The sequence below is a fragment of the Dichomitus squalens genome (genome assembly GCF_000275845.1).
Source record: "Dichomitus squalens LYAD-421 SS1 unplaced genomic scaffold DICSQscaffold_11, whole genome shotgun sequence".
Lineage (NCBI taxonomy): Eukaryota > Fungi > Basidiomycota > Agaricomycetes > Polyporales > Polyporaceae > Dichomitus > Dichomitus squalens.
The window spans coordinates 494422-507685 of record NW_006766893.1 but is presented as its reverse complement, the minus strand read 5'-3'; the positions used below and the strand labels follow the sequence as shown (position 1 = coordinate 507685).

The following is a 13264-nucleotide window of genomic DNA, read 5'->3' as shown; positions in this document are numbered from 1 at the left end:
CATAGACCTGTCTAGACCGTTCTGGAGTAGTACGGATTGTCCTAGACAGTACCAGAAGAGTCCGGAAGCATAGCTATAGTACACGAGCAGAGAGTCCCAAATATGGTAACATACTACATAAGCGACTACAGCTAAGCACTAGGAGACGCATAGCCTCGTGTAGTCCGGACCGGATAAGTCCAAGTTCAACAGTTCTTGAGACCACATGTTTAGAATACGCGAGGGTCAACAAGCAAGCAAAGTGGAAACAAAATAAGTGAACAAATGAGATACGCCTACAAATCTATCGGTGCTCATCATCACTCAGCGGCGCCGCCAGCTCCAGTCTGGTATGTCGCTCCCAATGGCCGTGGAAAACTAAGAGTGAGTTCTTCGCTCCTTTCCTGAAGTCTACGCATTGCTTATAACAGAGATAATCGCGAGTTCATGTCCATTAGCTCGACACTCCCGGTGCACGTAAGAATCGAATGCCACCTAATTCTTCCATCGTGGATGCCGAATGGCGATAGCCTATAACATTCAAAGAAGGAGCGGAAGAATTACTGTTCATAAGCCGGGAGCGGCTCAGAGTCCCTGCCTTGTTCCTCCAACTGCGCGCTGACCGACGCGAATGCAATACGGAGCCTGGAAACCTCTTCCTCTAGTGCGCGAAAAGCTATCTTGTGCCCGCCGCCACTACTGACCTCCGACCTAGCTCTCGTGCTTGCAGGAGATGAGAGCATCGACATCTCTCGCCGCAACAGATCGATTCTTTGTGCAAGCACCTCCCTCTGTTTCGATATTCGTGTCCCAGTCAGGCCCGGAGCGGTAGCTGGGGACTCCGTCTCCCCGCGGGGAGAGGTGGACGGCCTTGTGAAGGCATTTGGATCCGCAGGCCCGAGCCCTCCCCCAAACTGGAACCTAGAGGCCGGATTTGAGCTGACGCTGACGCCGCTTGTGGGCTGGAACATGGCAGGGTGCGCTACGCTCGCAGGATGAGCCTTCCCATGATGGAGCGCAGAACAGACAACGTAGACTCACCGCCCCCGCCAAGACTGTGGGCTCCGCAGTAAGCGTCCGTTGGGGAGCCGTCACGATAAGGGAAAATCGGCTCTGAACGCTTACACCCTGCGTGTTTCTGAGCGTTCCGTCGACGCAGGAGTAACAACGCTGCGACCCCCGCTATCAGGACGAGAGCTACCCCTCCTAGTACTACTCCGATAATGGCGCCTGCAGGTATCGCCGTAGAGGGGGTAGAAGACATTGACCCTGACGTCGTCATGGCGCTACTAGCGATGGAGCTCTGCGTCGAAGGGGTAGACTTCGTGGCGGTGTCATTGCTCTCCGTCGTGTACAGGACATAGTCGAAGAGAACGAGGGACTCCGTGTCGCCGTCTGCGGTCATCACCAGGGTGTGGGGGCCGTTCGAAAGTCCCGTGATCGAATGAACAAGTTGGTTGTACTGTATGACTTCCGTACTGAGATCAGGAGTGTGCAAGAAACTACCGATATCGGCGCCGTCCACAGTGAAGGAGATATTGGCGAAAGTTGCCGTGTTGTTGGGGAGGAATTTGGGGACGATATTGTGGACATACACTGCGGTGCCCGTGAAGTTCACGATGATTTGAGCAGGGGTCAGCCCGGGGGTATGAGTTGCATCGTGCCATGTATGGTTGTGTATCCGGTGGACGTCAAGGATAGCGAGAGTGATCTTGCAGCTGTCGCAGTCCTCGGAGGGGGAGCCGGCGTGCCACGTTCCGTCATTAGGCAGATACACAGGAATGAAACCTGTGGTGTTATCTCCCAACTGGTCGTCAATGGTGACATTCATCGGAATGGGTCTTGCAGGGGAAAACAGCAGGGGAAGACGAAACGCGGCTAGAGCACAGTCGGAAACCCGTTTATCAGCGATGACTCACTACCACTTTACAGGGAGCAAATGTACCAAGGGTATAGTGCTCCTCCTCAGAACTCGAAGTCTAACTGTGACGTCACTCGCAGTCTCAAGGCAAGAATCGCCGGAGACTCTCTTGGTCTGAGAAGTTCTATCTGTGAATTGCAGAGGACAGCAATGCGAGAATTGTGGAGGTTCAAGAGAGGTGTGCAACTCCTGGCATCCCAAAGGGTGATCGTTGCGACGATCAAATTCTCCAAGATCTTCGTTCTGATACCTGTCACCAGTGTACCTCCCGGTGCTCTTGGCTGTTTCCGCGTCAAAGGTGGATGCTATAGACGCAGATTTCAAATTTGCCATGAGGCAATACTCCGAAAGGCTCCTTCAAGAGATGTATATGCCACATGTCATCATTGCGTTGCCTGATGCCCCGTGTGCTTGAGATTACAAAGGCTGGCCGATGGAGCGTGGGATCGAGCAATTGTGGGGGGAATCGTTCCCGGGAGGCACCTAAGATTAAGCGTCTTGTCAATTCTGGTGGTATGCCATTCGATGCATAGCTGGGAACGACGGGGTTCTCGATCGTAAGTTCCCAGCTACTGAGATCAGGACTCTCGTAAGACAACGGCACGTAAACTTGTGCTTAGAGCGATGAACGAGTCGCGCGCGATAGCGGTCAAGAATAGGCACATCGGCATGAGCGCACAATATACTCACTGCGCTTAGGGTTCGCGGCCGCAATGCGCGTTCCGATCTCATTTTCTCTTATACGAATCCATAGCACGGCGTTTGTACCGCTGCAGGCTTCCACGCGCGAATTCTGTGAACCATATGAGTATCCTAAGGCTAGGAGGAAGGGAAGGAAGGAGACCGTAGAATAGAATGCAGACTCACCAACTCCGTTGAGCTCCCCAGACGTAGACCACGCACCATGCGACTATCCTGTTCATCTAGGAGCCCATGTCATGAAGACCCTATTCAGCCTGGCCCTCACCATCACAGGAACTGCCGTCTTCACCGGAGGTACGAACTGCCTACTAACCTCGGGTGAATGTGACGCTTCTCAACGACGTAGATATCTCGCGGTGAGCTGTACGGACGAGGCTCGTCTGCCTTTGTCGGGACTCTGAACTTCGAAAGAATGGGGCCTTGGGTGTGTCCATGCGCTAAAGCAGCGTCCTCCGCTATCGTGACGTCCACCAGGTCCCTAGCGGCTCGTTCTACGTTCTAGAATGAGGATAAAAAGATTCTTTGATTTGCAGAGAGTCAATGTCGGGGTTTGGAATCGAATACTGGCATGAGAACGTGCTGCACAATGAGGCGCGAGCTCTGCGAGTGGCGCGTACACCGGAAGCAAGGTCATAGTCAGCGTTCCAGGGCTGTTTGTCTTGTATTGTGAAGGACGGAGGTCATAGGAGTGTAATTTTATCGTGAGTAGCAACCCCCCTTATCATCGTATGAGCTGAAAACTAGGAACCCACCAAAATGAGAAGGGAGTAAGAGCGGGGCAGTACAAACTGACTTTGATGACACCAGTAGTGACTTGCCTACAGCCTCGCACCACTGCATTGGATTCACGAGCAGGCGACAACATTTGTATGCCGGGCATGGCTTAAGGTATGGTAGCATCAGTGCCCATAGTAAGTCGACCATCGTAGACATGGGTCTCCCAGTCTCATGAGTCTTCAGATTGCGGCTCTGTAGCGCAGTACCGTCATTCTTGCAACCGGAAGCAACGTAAGGCTAGAATAAAAACGTTCAGACACTACAATTGGTACTCACTTATGCCATGCTTTAGCTTAAGGGCTCGCGAAAGCCACGTTGCACCACCACGGGGCAGGAGCGCTAGGGGACAGCTTTGCGACCAGAAGCTGCAATTGATGACTGAGGTTGTCGCTTCATGGGGCTCGCGGCCACTATAAAACGGTAGTGCGTGAGATGCAAAGCGGTATACAGCATTCTTGAAACCTCTTGGTACGAGGCCAGAGGGACACAGAACGCGAACGAGGCTGCTGGCGCGGCTATGCCAACCGTGGTGAGTATCAGAGTAGATTAGGCCCCGCAATAACTCGGCGTGGGATCGTGGACGGGTTGCGCTATCGCTGTAACGCCTTGGCTCAGTCAGCGATGTACGCGCTACCCGAGTCCTTGTTTATGCTCTCTCCTCCCATCCCTGCCATGGCCGAACGGCCCACCGACGAGCGGGCTCCCCTCCTCGACCGCGAGGCCCGGGCTGAAGCAGGTGAAGATCTTACCTTCTCCTCAAGAAGAGCGCGCATGTGGACCCTTGCATGGTATACAGTCTTCACCATCCTCGGTGTCCTGGTTGTCGCAGTCTTCGACAAGGGGATCGTCGACTCAGATGACGTTGAGGTGAGTTTATCATCTGTGTCTCCCTCGCAGATCGCATCTTGTGCTTCTGGATCTTGGGACGGCTGCGGTGTCGTGAGCCCCGCCATGTTGTAATGGTTGTCCGCGTATCGGGTCGCTATCCTCCTGCTCTCAGCGTGGCACCCTCTGTCCTTCCGCCTCTTCTCGCGCAGAAGATAGTATTCACCACAACCCTCCTCCAATTCGACCTCGGGAAAGCGCTCAAGTCCGCCCTTGGCGGCGCGGTCGCGATGGTCCTCCAAGTGCTCACGCACATGCCCCTCCGCACAGTCATGAACTTTATCAAGTTTTGCGCTGTTTGCAAAACTAACATAGCGACGACTCAATACAGAATCCCAATAGAGAGTCGCCTCTGTAGAAGGCACACAGAGCTTTGGTCCCCGAGAAGCATGTCCTCGGTCTTCCGGTGGATCCAGCAACTTCTACCCGACAACTGACTATCAAGCCGCGGCCGTTTCAGTGTATCTCGCTGCACATGGAAGCAAGAATGCGAGGCGCGAAGGCAGACCATTTCTTCGTCCTGGAACCAAGCGTGTTCTCTTTCACGGGATCGAGTGCCGCCAGCCCGACAGTGGCAAGCATCGTCGCCTTAGCGATAGGCCAACGAACACGGGCAAGCCCCCGTTATGCTTCCTGGACCCGTGGCTGTACTCGGAGGACTTTGCGGCGTTCACGGATATCACCACAGGTAATAACTCATCCCGTTTCTCGCAGAACGTTACGGCACAAGGATATGATGCGGAGGTTGGCTGGGACCAGGTATGTCTTCCTTCAAGTGGCGAATATCCCTTGTGCTGATGCGATCTGCGCTAGGTCACGGGCTTGGGTACCCTCGCTTTGACAAATTAGTCTCTTCGCTTGGACTGTAAACGTTATCCTTGTGGGATTTATCTATGATACGAGGTAGTGCGCGTGAAGAGCAGGGGATTAGGCTGCAGTGATGTACAGAGGGCAACTTTGCATACCGGACGTCATGCAGATGGGGATTATAGCTAAAACTGTCTTGGATTTTGCAATCTGCACTGCGGATCCTAGCAATGTATGATTTATTGACGTGACACTTCACCAAGGCGCATCACGAGCTGTTTTACTTGAGTAGGAGGATAGACAGACGGCCCAGGCGCCGTACGGCCTCTGCCGCAGCATGATACTAAGCCTAATAGTATCATGACTTGCGTACTCTTCAGCTTGTCCTCGCCGCCGTCTGCCAGATTCGCACACTCAAGTCCCTTCGCTTGTGTCTCTTCTGCTCAGAAAGTGAGCATCCACACCCGATGCTAATCATCGGCGCTATAAGCCAGCAATACTGACTATTAGCTCGAACTCAACTTATCAGTCACAAACCTGCGAAAGGGCAATAGCTCATCTCTATTCATACCGAGGATATAGTGGTTACTTTCCATGGACGTGAAACAAATAGTAGGGAACTCGCTATTCCGATCGCGGGCTCAGGTACTCATAGATTGTGCCAGGCCGCAAGCGTCGATAGGCTTCCACCGGAGTTACTGGCGTACATCTTCCAAGTCTTACAGCTCTTGGTGGGCTGGCCCCAATTGCCCAACTGCTCCGGTCCCACACTGTCAGAAGCAGCGACATGGATTCGCGTTACGTGGGTATGCCGCTACTGGCGTTGTGTTGCTCTCGATTGTCCTACACTATAGGCGTCGATTGTCGACTCTGGCTGGTGGAACAACACGACCTGGCTCACCACATTCTTGGAGCGTTCCGGAGAGACGCCTCTACAACTGAAGCTTGATGATGACGATGCGGACCTCGAGGCCGCAGTCATTGCGATCCGACCTCTGATTCATAGAGTCCGTCGACTACAGCTATGGACGTATGACCAGCCACTTTCCTCGGTACTAGCCCAATTACCCGGCCGATTCGATGTCTTGGAGGAAGCCGAGTTATCCAGCTGCTACTGCGACCCTTCAGACGATTCCCCCGTTGACGACGAGCTTCACCTCTCTCCAGGTCACTTCCCTTCCTTGCGCTCCTTGATTCTCGCCAACGCTCACCCAGCATGGGAAACCTTCTCGTTGGCAAACCTGAACGAATTCCACGTAATTGACGCCTCTACGGGTCCTTCCACCGCCGCAACCCTACGTCTGATGAGAGATTCTCCTCACCTGCGGATTTTCAAACTCGACTTCACAAAACTAGCGCCCAGTCTTGAACCTCCGTATGACGCGTACGGTACGATATCGCTCGCGTACCTCAAGGAGTTCAGGATCTCAGGGACCCCTCGCGAGGTCACGTACGTGCTTGACAGGATCATCGTCCCCTCCACTTGTTCCATCGGTGTCTGCTATACCTGGAATGAGCACCCCGGAGCCCTGAGTCTTATCAGGTCGATGTTTCCCTATCAGCTTGCCTTCAAAAATACGGTTCCTCACTACGTTGCCCTCACTCTCCATCTCGGTGATGACCATGTCGCTTTGTTCTGTTCACGTGGTGACGGAAACAGTGTGATGAGTCTTCGTGTATCCCGGGAGCATCCCGCTGTCCAATCCATTGTTGCTGAGGACACTTGGTCGAGCTTGCTCGGTGCATTCTCAAGTTCGCCGCTGACACGTATCAACATGTGGTTTTACTCGGACACAAGCATCTCTTTCCCTATGTGGATTACGCTGTTTGAGCGCTTTCCCCTCCAAGCCGTTCAGATTGGCTTCCCATATACATACTCAAGCCAGCTCTGGCGCCTTCAATACCTCTTCGACGCCCTACGAGCACCATGCTCAAGTAAAGTCCGCCTTCTTGAGCTCTTCGACCTCTTCATCGACGCGGCGCTGACAGACGCTATCATCGACCTGCTCGAGCGCCGAGCAGCGACGAATATTCGGTTGGACACACTTATGTTGTTCGGGTGCTACCTCGAGAAATCATTGGAGCCGCAAGAATTCAAGAGACGATTGGAACCGTACGTGAAACCCGTATTCAAGTAAGCAGCTCGTGATCCCTCTCTCCCTATACGACTCACTAATTTGTCTGACAGGTATCGTGGCAACCACTACTGGGGTGCTTACGCAGAGGTAGATTATTTGAGGTGAGCACTATGATTGGGCTACATATCTATGTTGACATAGTCTCGCCGACCAAGGATATCTCATGGACCGTCGTCTTCGCCGTCCTCGGCATTGTCATCGCTCTCGTCATCGGCGTCATCGGCGTCGGAAGACTAAGTACTAGACCGGTATGCGACCGCAACAGAGGGACGCCACGTACAGAAAGCCAGAGCAACGAGCATGGACTGTATTCACCGCCTTGTCTTATGTAGGTGTAGGCACGTGCTCGAGTGTAATACCTATACGAGGCCCTCAGTACTGAACGATGAAGGTACAGATACTTGTCATTCTCGACAGCTGCAAGAAACATTTCTACTTGACCACGCTGTGGACGACAAAGGCAGTCTTGCATCAGTCACCCCTGTCTTAGTGGCTCATTATTGTACTCGTGCATTGTGAACCCTCGTTTACGATATTCACGTTGTGAGATCCTGTTCCCCAGTCTCTCGCGAAGTACCCGAGCGTCCACTCCACCCATTGTGACGAAAACGTCCTCTCCCCGTACAATTTGAGCCCGATCTTCTCGTAAATGGGCACCTGTTCTAGAATCTGAGTCATCATTCGCTCCTTGTAGGAAGCTCTGAAGATTCAAATGTCACACACGTTCCGGATGTTTGTCGTGGTCAGTGCCACTGCAGCTCCAGTCTTCGCTGCCTGGATTCGGCGCTTGTGTCAGGCCCCTCTCCAAGTGTGGGTTGCATACCTCCTTGTAAGCGAGCTCAAACATCGCCTTCGCTACGCCCTTCCCTGATAATCGGCACGCACCATCGCGAGACTGCACCAATACGCGTTCCGCTCGGCGCCTTCGATCCCAAACATTTCGTCGCTAGATTGTGGGACTTCCTTCCCCATCTGGATGGAACGCAAATGACGAAGTGAGTCAGCAAAAGAAGCGGGCTGCGTTCATGATCACCATGGCACACACCGTCTCCGCAAAGTACTGTCGTCCTTCCGGCGAGAGCTTGCTTATGTACGCCGACACGCGGCCCTTCTCTTGCCTACCCAAACATAGTCAGAGCTCAGCGCAGAACCACGACAATTCGTCAGACGTACGTCGGCAGTATAGGCTCTCCAGGGAGGGAAAACAGGGTGAAGCCGACCAAGGCCCCGGTCTCGTCCCGCGCGGTGAACATGTGCGATACCCCCGGGCACGAGGAGAGGGAGTAGACCAGGACCCTGCCCAAGTCCGGAAGTATGCTCCAGTCTCCGCCAGTGAGGGCCATCATGCACGGATCTGCATATCGTAGGGTACAACACATCACGGTCAACTCGACAGTAACGTACACTGGCTCGGTATCCCACTCACCTCCGACCACCAAGCTCGCGAAGAGCTGAACGGCCTCCTCGGCAAGGGGCTCTAGAGCATGGTCAGAGCTATGAGAATGCTGCCGGAGCGCGAGGGTAGTCAGCCTACCTGTCGGCTTCTGGATGAGCTCGATCGTCACGTTGGGAGGTGCCAGTGGGTCCTCTGGCCGGAATCTCTGTCAGAGATGTTGCTGAGAGAGCTCGAGCAGCTGCTTTCGTTGCTTCCGGTGCCCGCTTATAAAGGTCTATCAGGGAGTCTCGATGTCTGTTCTTCCAGAAAGACGTCTACCAGTTGCAACTGATATCAGAACAACAACATCCACACAGTACTTGTCATCTGCGCGCCGGAGGGTCAGGAGTCCTCTCTCGATCACCGGGCGCCGCCCCATTCTCTGTGGGTGCATGGGATGAAACACATTCCTCTGATGAATACGAAGAATAGCGCACCACCCACAGAGGCCTGCTGGTGGTCGGCGCTGTTCGCCGCCTAAAGGCACGAGAGCTGCTAAACGAATGCGATGAGCAGCCTTCGAGTGCGTCCTTGGGACGAAGTATGATGACATTCTTATGACGAGAGGCCTGCGCTGTCGCTTAGGCCGAAGACTTGGGGAAGTAACATAGGACGCATATTTGACAGTGCACGCCGCCCGACATAGCGCAGGCTCTAGCTATCAGGCGTGCGTCCGAGCATCGTGAATACATGTCAGCCGCGTCTCAACCCAACTTACAGGCAAAGGCAGGTCGACTCACGGGAGAATTCTGACTCGAAGAGTGTAGCATAGAACGACTCCTGCCGCAGAGTGTGCTCAACAGGCCTATGGTCAAACACATTGCGTGGGCCTGTCGTCAGTACACACTTGAGCGACTGGGGACCTGTGTCCTGCTCCGAGCCCCTGCTGATTAGATTTGAGCAGGGGAGTAAATAGACTCGGGCTGCGATAGCACGCAGCAACGATAGGACCACCACAGCCCGCACCAATGCAGTGGGGATCAGACAGAGCTGGCAGCGGCATAAGCACCAAACAACAGTGCCGCGCAACTCGTCCCAACGATGCACGGCCGCATCTCCGACCTCAAACTGACTCGCCCCCACTCACCGACATAGCAGAACGAACGTAACGGAGTTTACCGGAGGAGCAGGGAACTCAAAACCACAGCCGTAGATCACGAGATGAATGTACAAGACGAGAGAAACACGCAGACACGACAGACTGGAGAACATCGAGAGATATATGATCGAGGATATGAGAGAAGAGGACAGTCATTGCAGAAGGCAGATAGTTACTAGTCGTGAACGTACGCAAGACGGGGGTTGGGATGATTGGTGGGGGGTATTACGGACAGCTACCGTGAGTGCAGGTGTGTATGTGTGACGACCGAGACATATAGAGGGACAGGCAGAACGCAGACCGACCGGCACGGAAAGGGAAGGAGGACTGAAACGACCACGGGATCCATGAAGGTGCAGTAGCATACAGCGAAGGAACAGCGCGGACGTCAGAAGACACATCCAGCAGTGCAACCTCCCCGCTGCGAGCAACGAGCCCCGACATATCCTAGCCACGACGACGATCCAGCCTCTTCCTGACTGCAAAACATGCTGGATGTTCGTAAGACGAGGGAATCACGACAGCATCAGTTCTGACCTCCTCCCTTCCACCTCCACTGAGATCCAGGGTAGTAAGACAAAGTACACTCATGCTTGATCCCCTTCCTGGCCGGTGGCGCGCGGAACGCTCAGAGAACGATGCAGTGTCCCTTCTTCGAGCCCTTGGGCCGACTAAGAAGGGCGGCGCGCGTCGCATACTGGAAGACTTCGCGCACACCCTCGCCGGTCTTAGCTGAGCATTCGAGATAGTGCCGCGCACCGATCTTCTGTGCGACAGCCATACCCTATAATGAACGTTGAAACCGATGTCAGCATCGACAAGAATGACATCATATGGTGGAAGGTGAGGAGAACTGGAGCCGAACGGTGACCAGACGCGCGATGGAACATGGTAGGTAGGGGAAAGTCCAGAAAAGCACGAGATGTGGACAAGGCACAACCACAAGCGACAGACACGTTGGCAAAGCTATCCGATTGAGGCAGGAAAGCGTTACCAAGACGCGCTTATACGGCATGTAGGGTAGTAGCAAGAAGATACTAGGGGGTTGACGGCAAGCAGCCACCATGGACGTACCTCCTCAGGAGTGACTGGCCTCTGGTTAGTCTTCCGGAGCTCCTCAATCACACGGGGGTCGCGCCTGAGATCCTTCTTGCAGCCAACAAGGATGATGGGGAGACCAGCGCAGAAGTGCATGACTTCGGAAATCCACTACGTGGCCACAGAGACACCACACGTTAGGTAAGACAACGCGAGACGGAGGTGTAACACATACCTTCTCCTGTACGTTGTCGAGCGAGTCAGGCGAGTCTACGGCGAAGCAGATGAGGATGACGTGGGAGTCGGGGTAGCTGAGAGGTCGGAGGCGATCGTAGTCTTCCTGGCCGGCAGTATCCCACAACGCAAGCTCGACGTGCTTGCCATCGACCTCGACATCGGCAACGTAGTTCTCGAAAACGGTGGGCACGTAAACCTGTTGCAGGGCAACGAAGCAGAGAGGAATTAGCGCCAAGGAAACGCACACGACAACGCCACGTCTTATGCTTGCGGCAGGCGAGGAACAGATATACGGAGCAAAGTACTAACCTCTGGGAAGGTTCCCTTGGAAAAGACGATCAAAAGACAGGTCTGAGGTGTGGTGGATGGATTGTTAGAATGGTGGTACGATCCGGGTATGAGTAAGAGAGGACTGGAGACATGCCTTTCCGCAGGCACCATCGCCAACAATGACGAGCTTGCGACGAATCTCAGACATGAGGGTCGTACAGAAGAGAACGGGAGGAGATGAGACTGTAGTCGGAGGATGAGGAAAGGGAGGAGGAGGACAGGAGAGGGTTGGTCGTCGTTGTCGGAAGCGATGATAGGCCAGCAGGGACGGCTTTCAAACTCCTCCCAACACAGCCAGGCCACTTGCTTACGTCATCCGATAGGCCCGTGCGTGAGAACCTCAGAAGAGCGCTTAACACCGCCCGCCCGTCGCGTCGCGTCGGGGACTGCTGCGCCCGACGGCGATGAAGGCTGTCTTCTGTGGGTGCTGTGCATGCCCTCGACGAGCATGCGTCCCCGCGCTCGTAATCAACGCTAGTCTACACCGCCTGCACGCCTTCTCTGCCTACCTCCTAATCGCATTCTCGCATTCTGTACTGGCTATGTCGTCACCTCTATGTCGTCTCATTCGGACCCTCTGTTCGCCCGCCCTGGTAACCTCAAGTGTCGCCTTCGCTGTGCTGCACTAGCCTTGAAGAAGCGTCGGGAACAACGTATGGCGGTCGCGCGCGTTCGTATGCATATGTCATCTGCTTCCGGCCTGTCCGTATCATGTCGCGCGATACGACTCACCGGCATTGACGCTACACTGCGACAACCTTCGCCGCCCAATGCATGTCTATCAACACATCCTCGCTTGGACGCGGCGAAGATGCGTAAGACGAATGTGGTCACCCCTCTCGGCACACTCCAGTCCGGAATCTCAACTACAGCGGTTGGCATACCTGAAAACCCCTGCGAGCGCGCCGCCCTGGAGGGCTTAGCAAGACTAGTACTAGTCCAAGGCGTCTCGAAGGCTTAAGTTCGGCGGTGCCCTCCAGCGTCTTGAGTGGCGGATCGGACTCGCATGTTTGTCGGCTCTCTACCTGACCTGAACGTGGCGTCCTCGTCTTGGTCTCCGTGAAGGCCGAGACTACTTCTACGTAAACGAGCGACATGCCGTCATGACCATCCAGCAACCCCTTGGTTTCCAAGACCGAAAGGGCGCGCGCCAGCTGCACTGCGACAGTACACATCCTAGCGTCGACATGTACAGTTCATACGGGCAGGCCATCGTTCCCAATGCCATCTACTTGCACCTCGCGCACTCACCCCTGAGACCATTCAGACTCTTTGAAACGCTGTCAGGTACCTCCCGCGCCCGAACTAACACTTGCCTCAACCCCTGCCGAGCACCTGTCATGGCCCAAAGGTTCTGCCCAGCCAAATCGAAGCCGCGCGGGCAGATTGGAAGCTAGCTTAACTTCGACGCATGTAACATCGCGGCGACATGCCAGCGTCCTGCCACTCGCTGTACTCGTGGTCGCGGAAAGTATTCGAACGCCCGTGTTTAGGCGCCCATTGACCGCTTCTCCTCCTGGTCCTGTAAGTAGTATAAGTAGACATATCTCTACCGTAATTGAGGTATATATTGCTATTATTGTCAGGAACGTGTGCGCACCATGTGATAGGAATATGATCTCTATCTTGAGCCAAACTAGGCTCAACAAATACCAGCATGCTCAGTGAGCATGAGCAGAACATTTGCTATTCTTGGGTACTGAGAATTGGTCAGAGTACCTCCAAATTCTTGCGCATGATTCTGCTCATATGGGAGATTCTACAACATTAGAAAGTATGGTGTATCTATGCCTCTGCTTGGAAAGATTAGTACTAATATAAGTCGAAAGTAAGTGTGGTTCAAGGATATTGTATTCTGCTGGGCATTTCTCCAATGCCATAGCTAAAGCTAGAGACTTGAGTTCTGATTAGATTAG

At 54.0% G+C, this 13264-nt stretch overlaps 3 protein-coding genes across 3 annotated transcripts; 1 reads left to right on the top strand and 2 right to left on the bottom strand.

The window, feature by feature from the left end:
• Positions 1 to 1327: 1327 nt before the first annotated feature.
• Positions 1328 to 1807, bottom strand: DICSQDRAFT_43438 (uncharacterized protein; the record flags this gene model as incomplete). Its single annotated transcript, XM_007365222.1, has 1 exon — positions 1328 to 1807. A coding segment is annotated over one exon (480 nt), but the record flags the coding sequence as incomplete, so codon positions are not given.
• Positions 1808 to 4663: 2856 nt separating this feature from the next.
• On the top strand, positions 4664 to 5062 carry DICSQDRAFT_59034 (uncharacterized protein; the record flags this gene model as incomplete). Its single annotated transcript, XM_007365221.1, has 1 exon — positions 4664 to 5062. A coding segment is annotated over one exon (399 nt), but the record flags the coding sequence as incomplete, so codon positions are not given.
• A 4712-nt stretch (positions 5063 to 9774) lies between these two features.
• Positions 9775 to 11586, bottom strand: DICSQDRAFT_136147 (small GTPase-binding protein). Its single transcript, XM_007365220.1, has 5 exons — positions 11443 to 11586; positions 11328 to 11369; positions 11017 to 11214; positions 10818 to 10952; positions 9775 to 10527 (listed from the first exon to the last, which is right to left on the bottom strand). The coding sequence occupies exons 1-5, from the start codon at positions 11494 to 11496 to the stop codon at positions 10372 to 10374; spliced, it is 585 nt and encodes a 194-aa protein (XP_007365282.1). The 5' UTR covers positions 11497 to 11586; the 3' UTR covers positions 9775 to 10371.
• Between the last annotated feature and the right edge of the window lie 1678 nt (positions 11587 to 13264).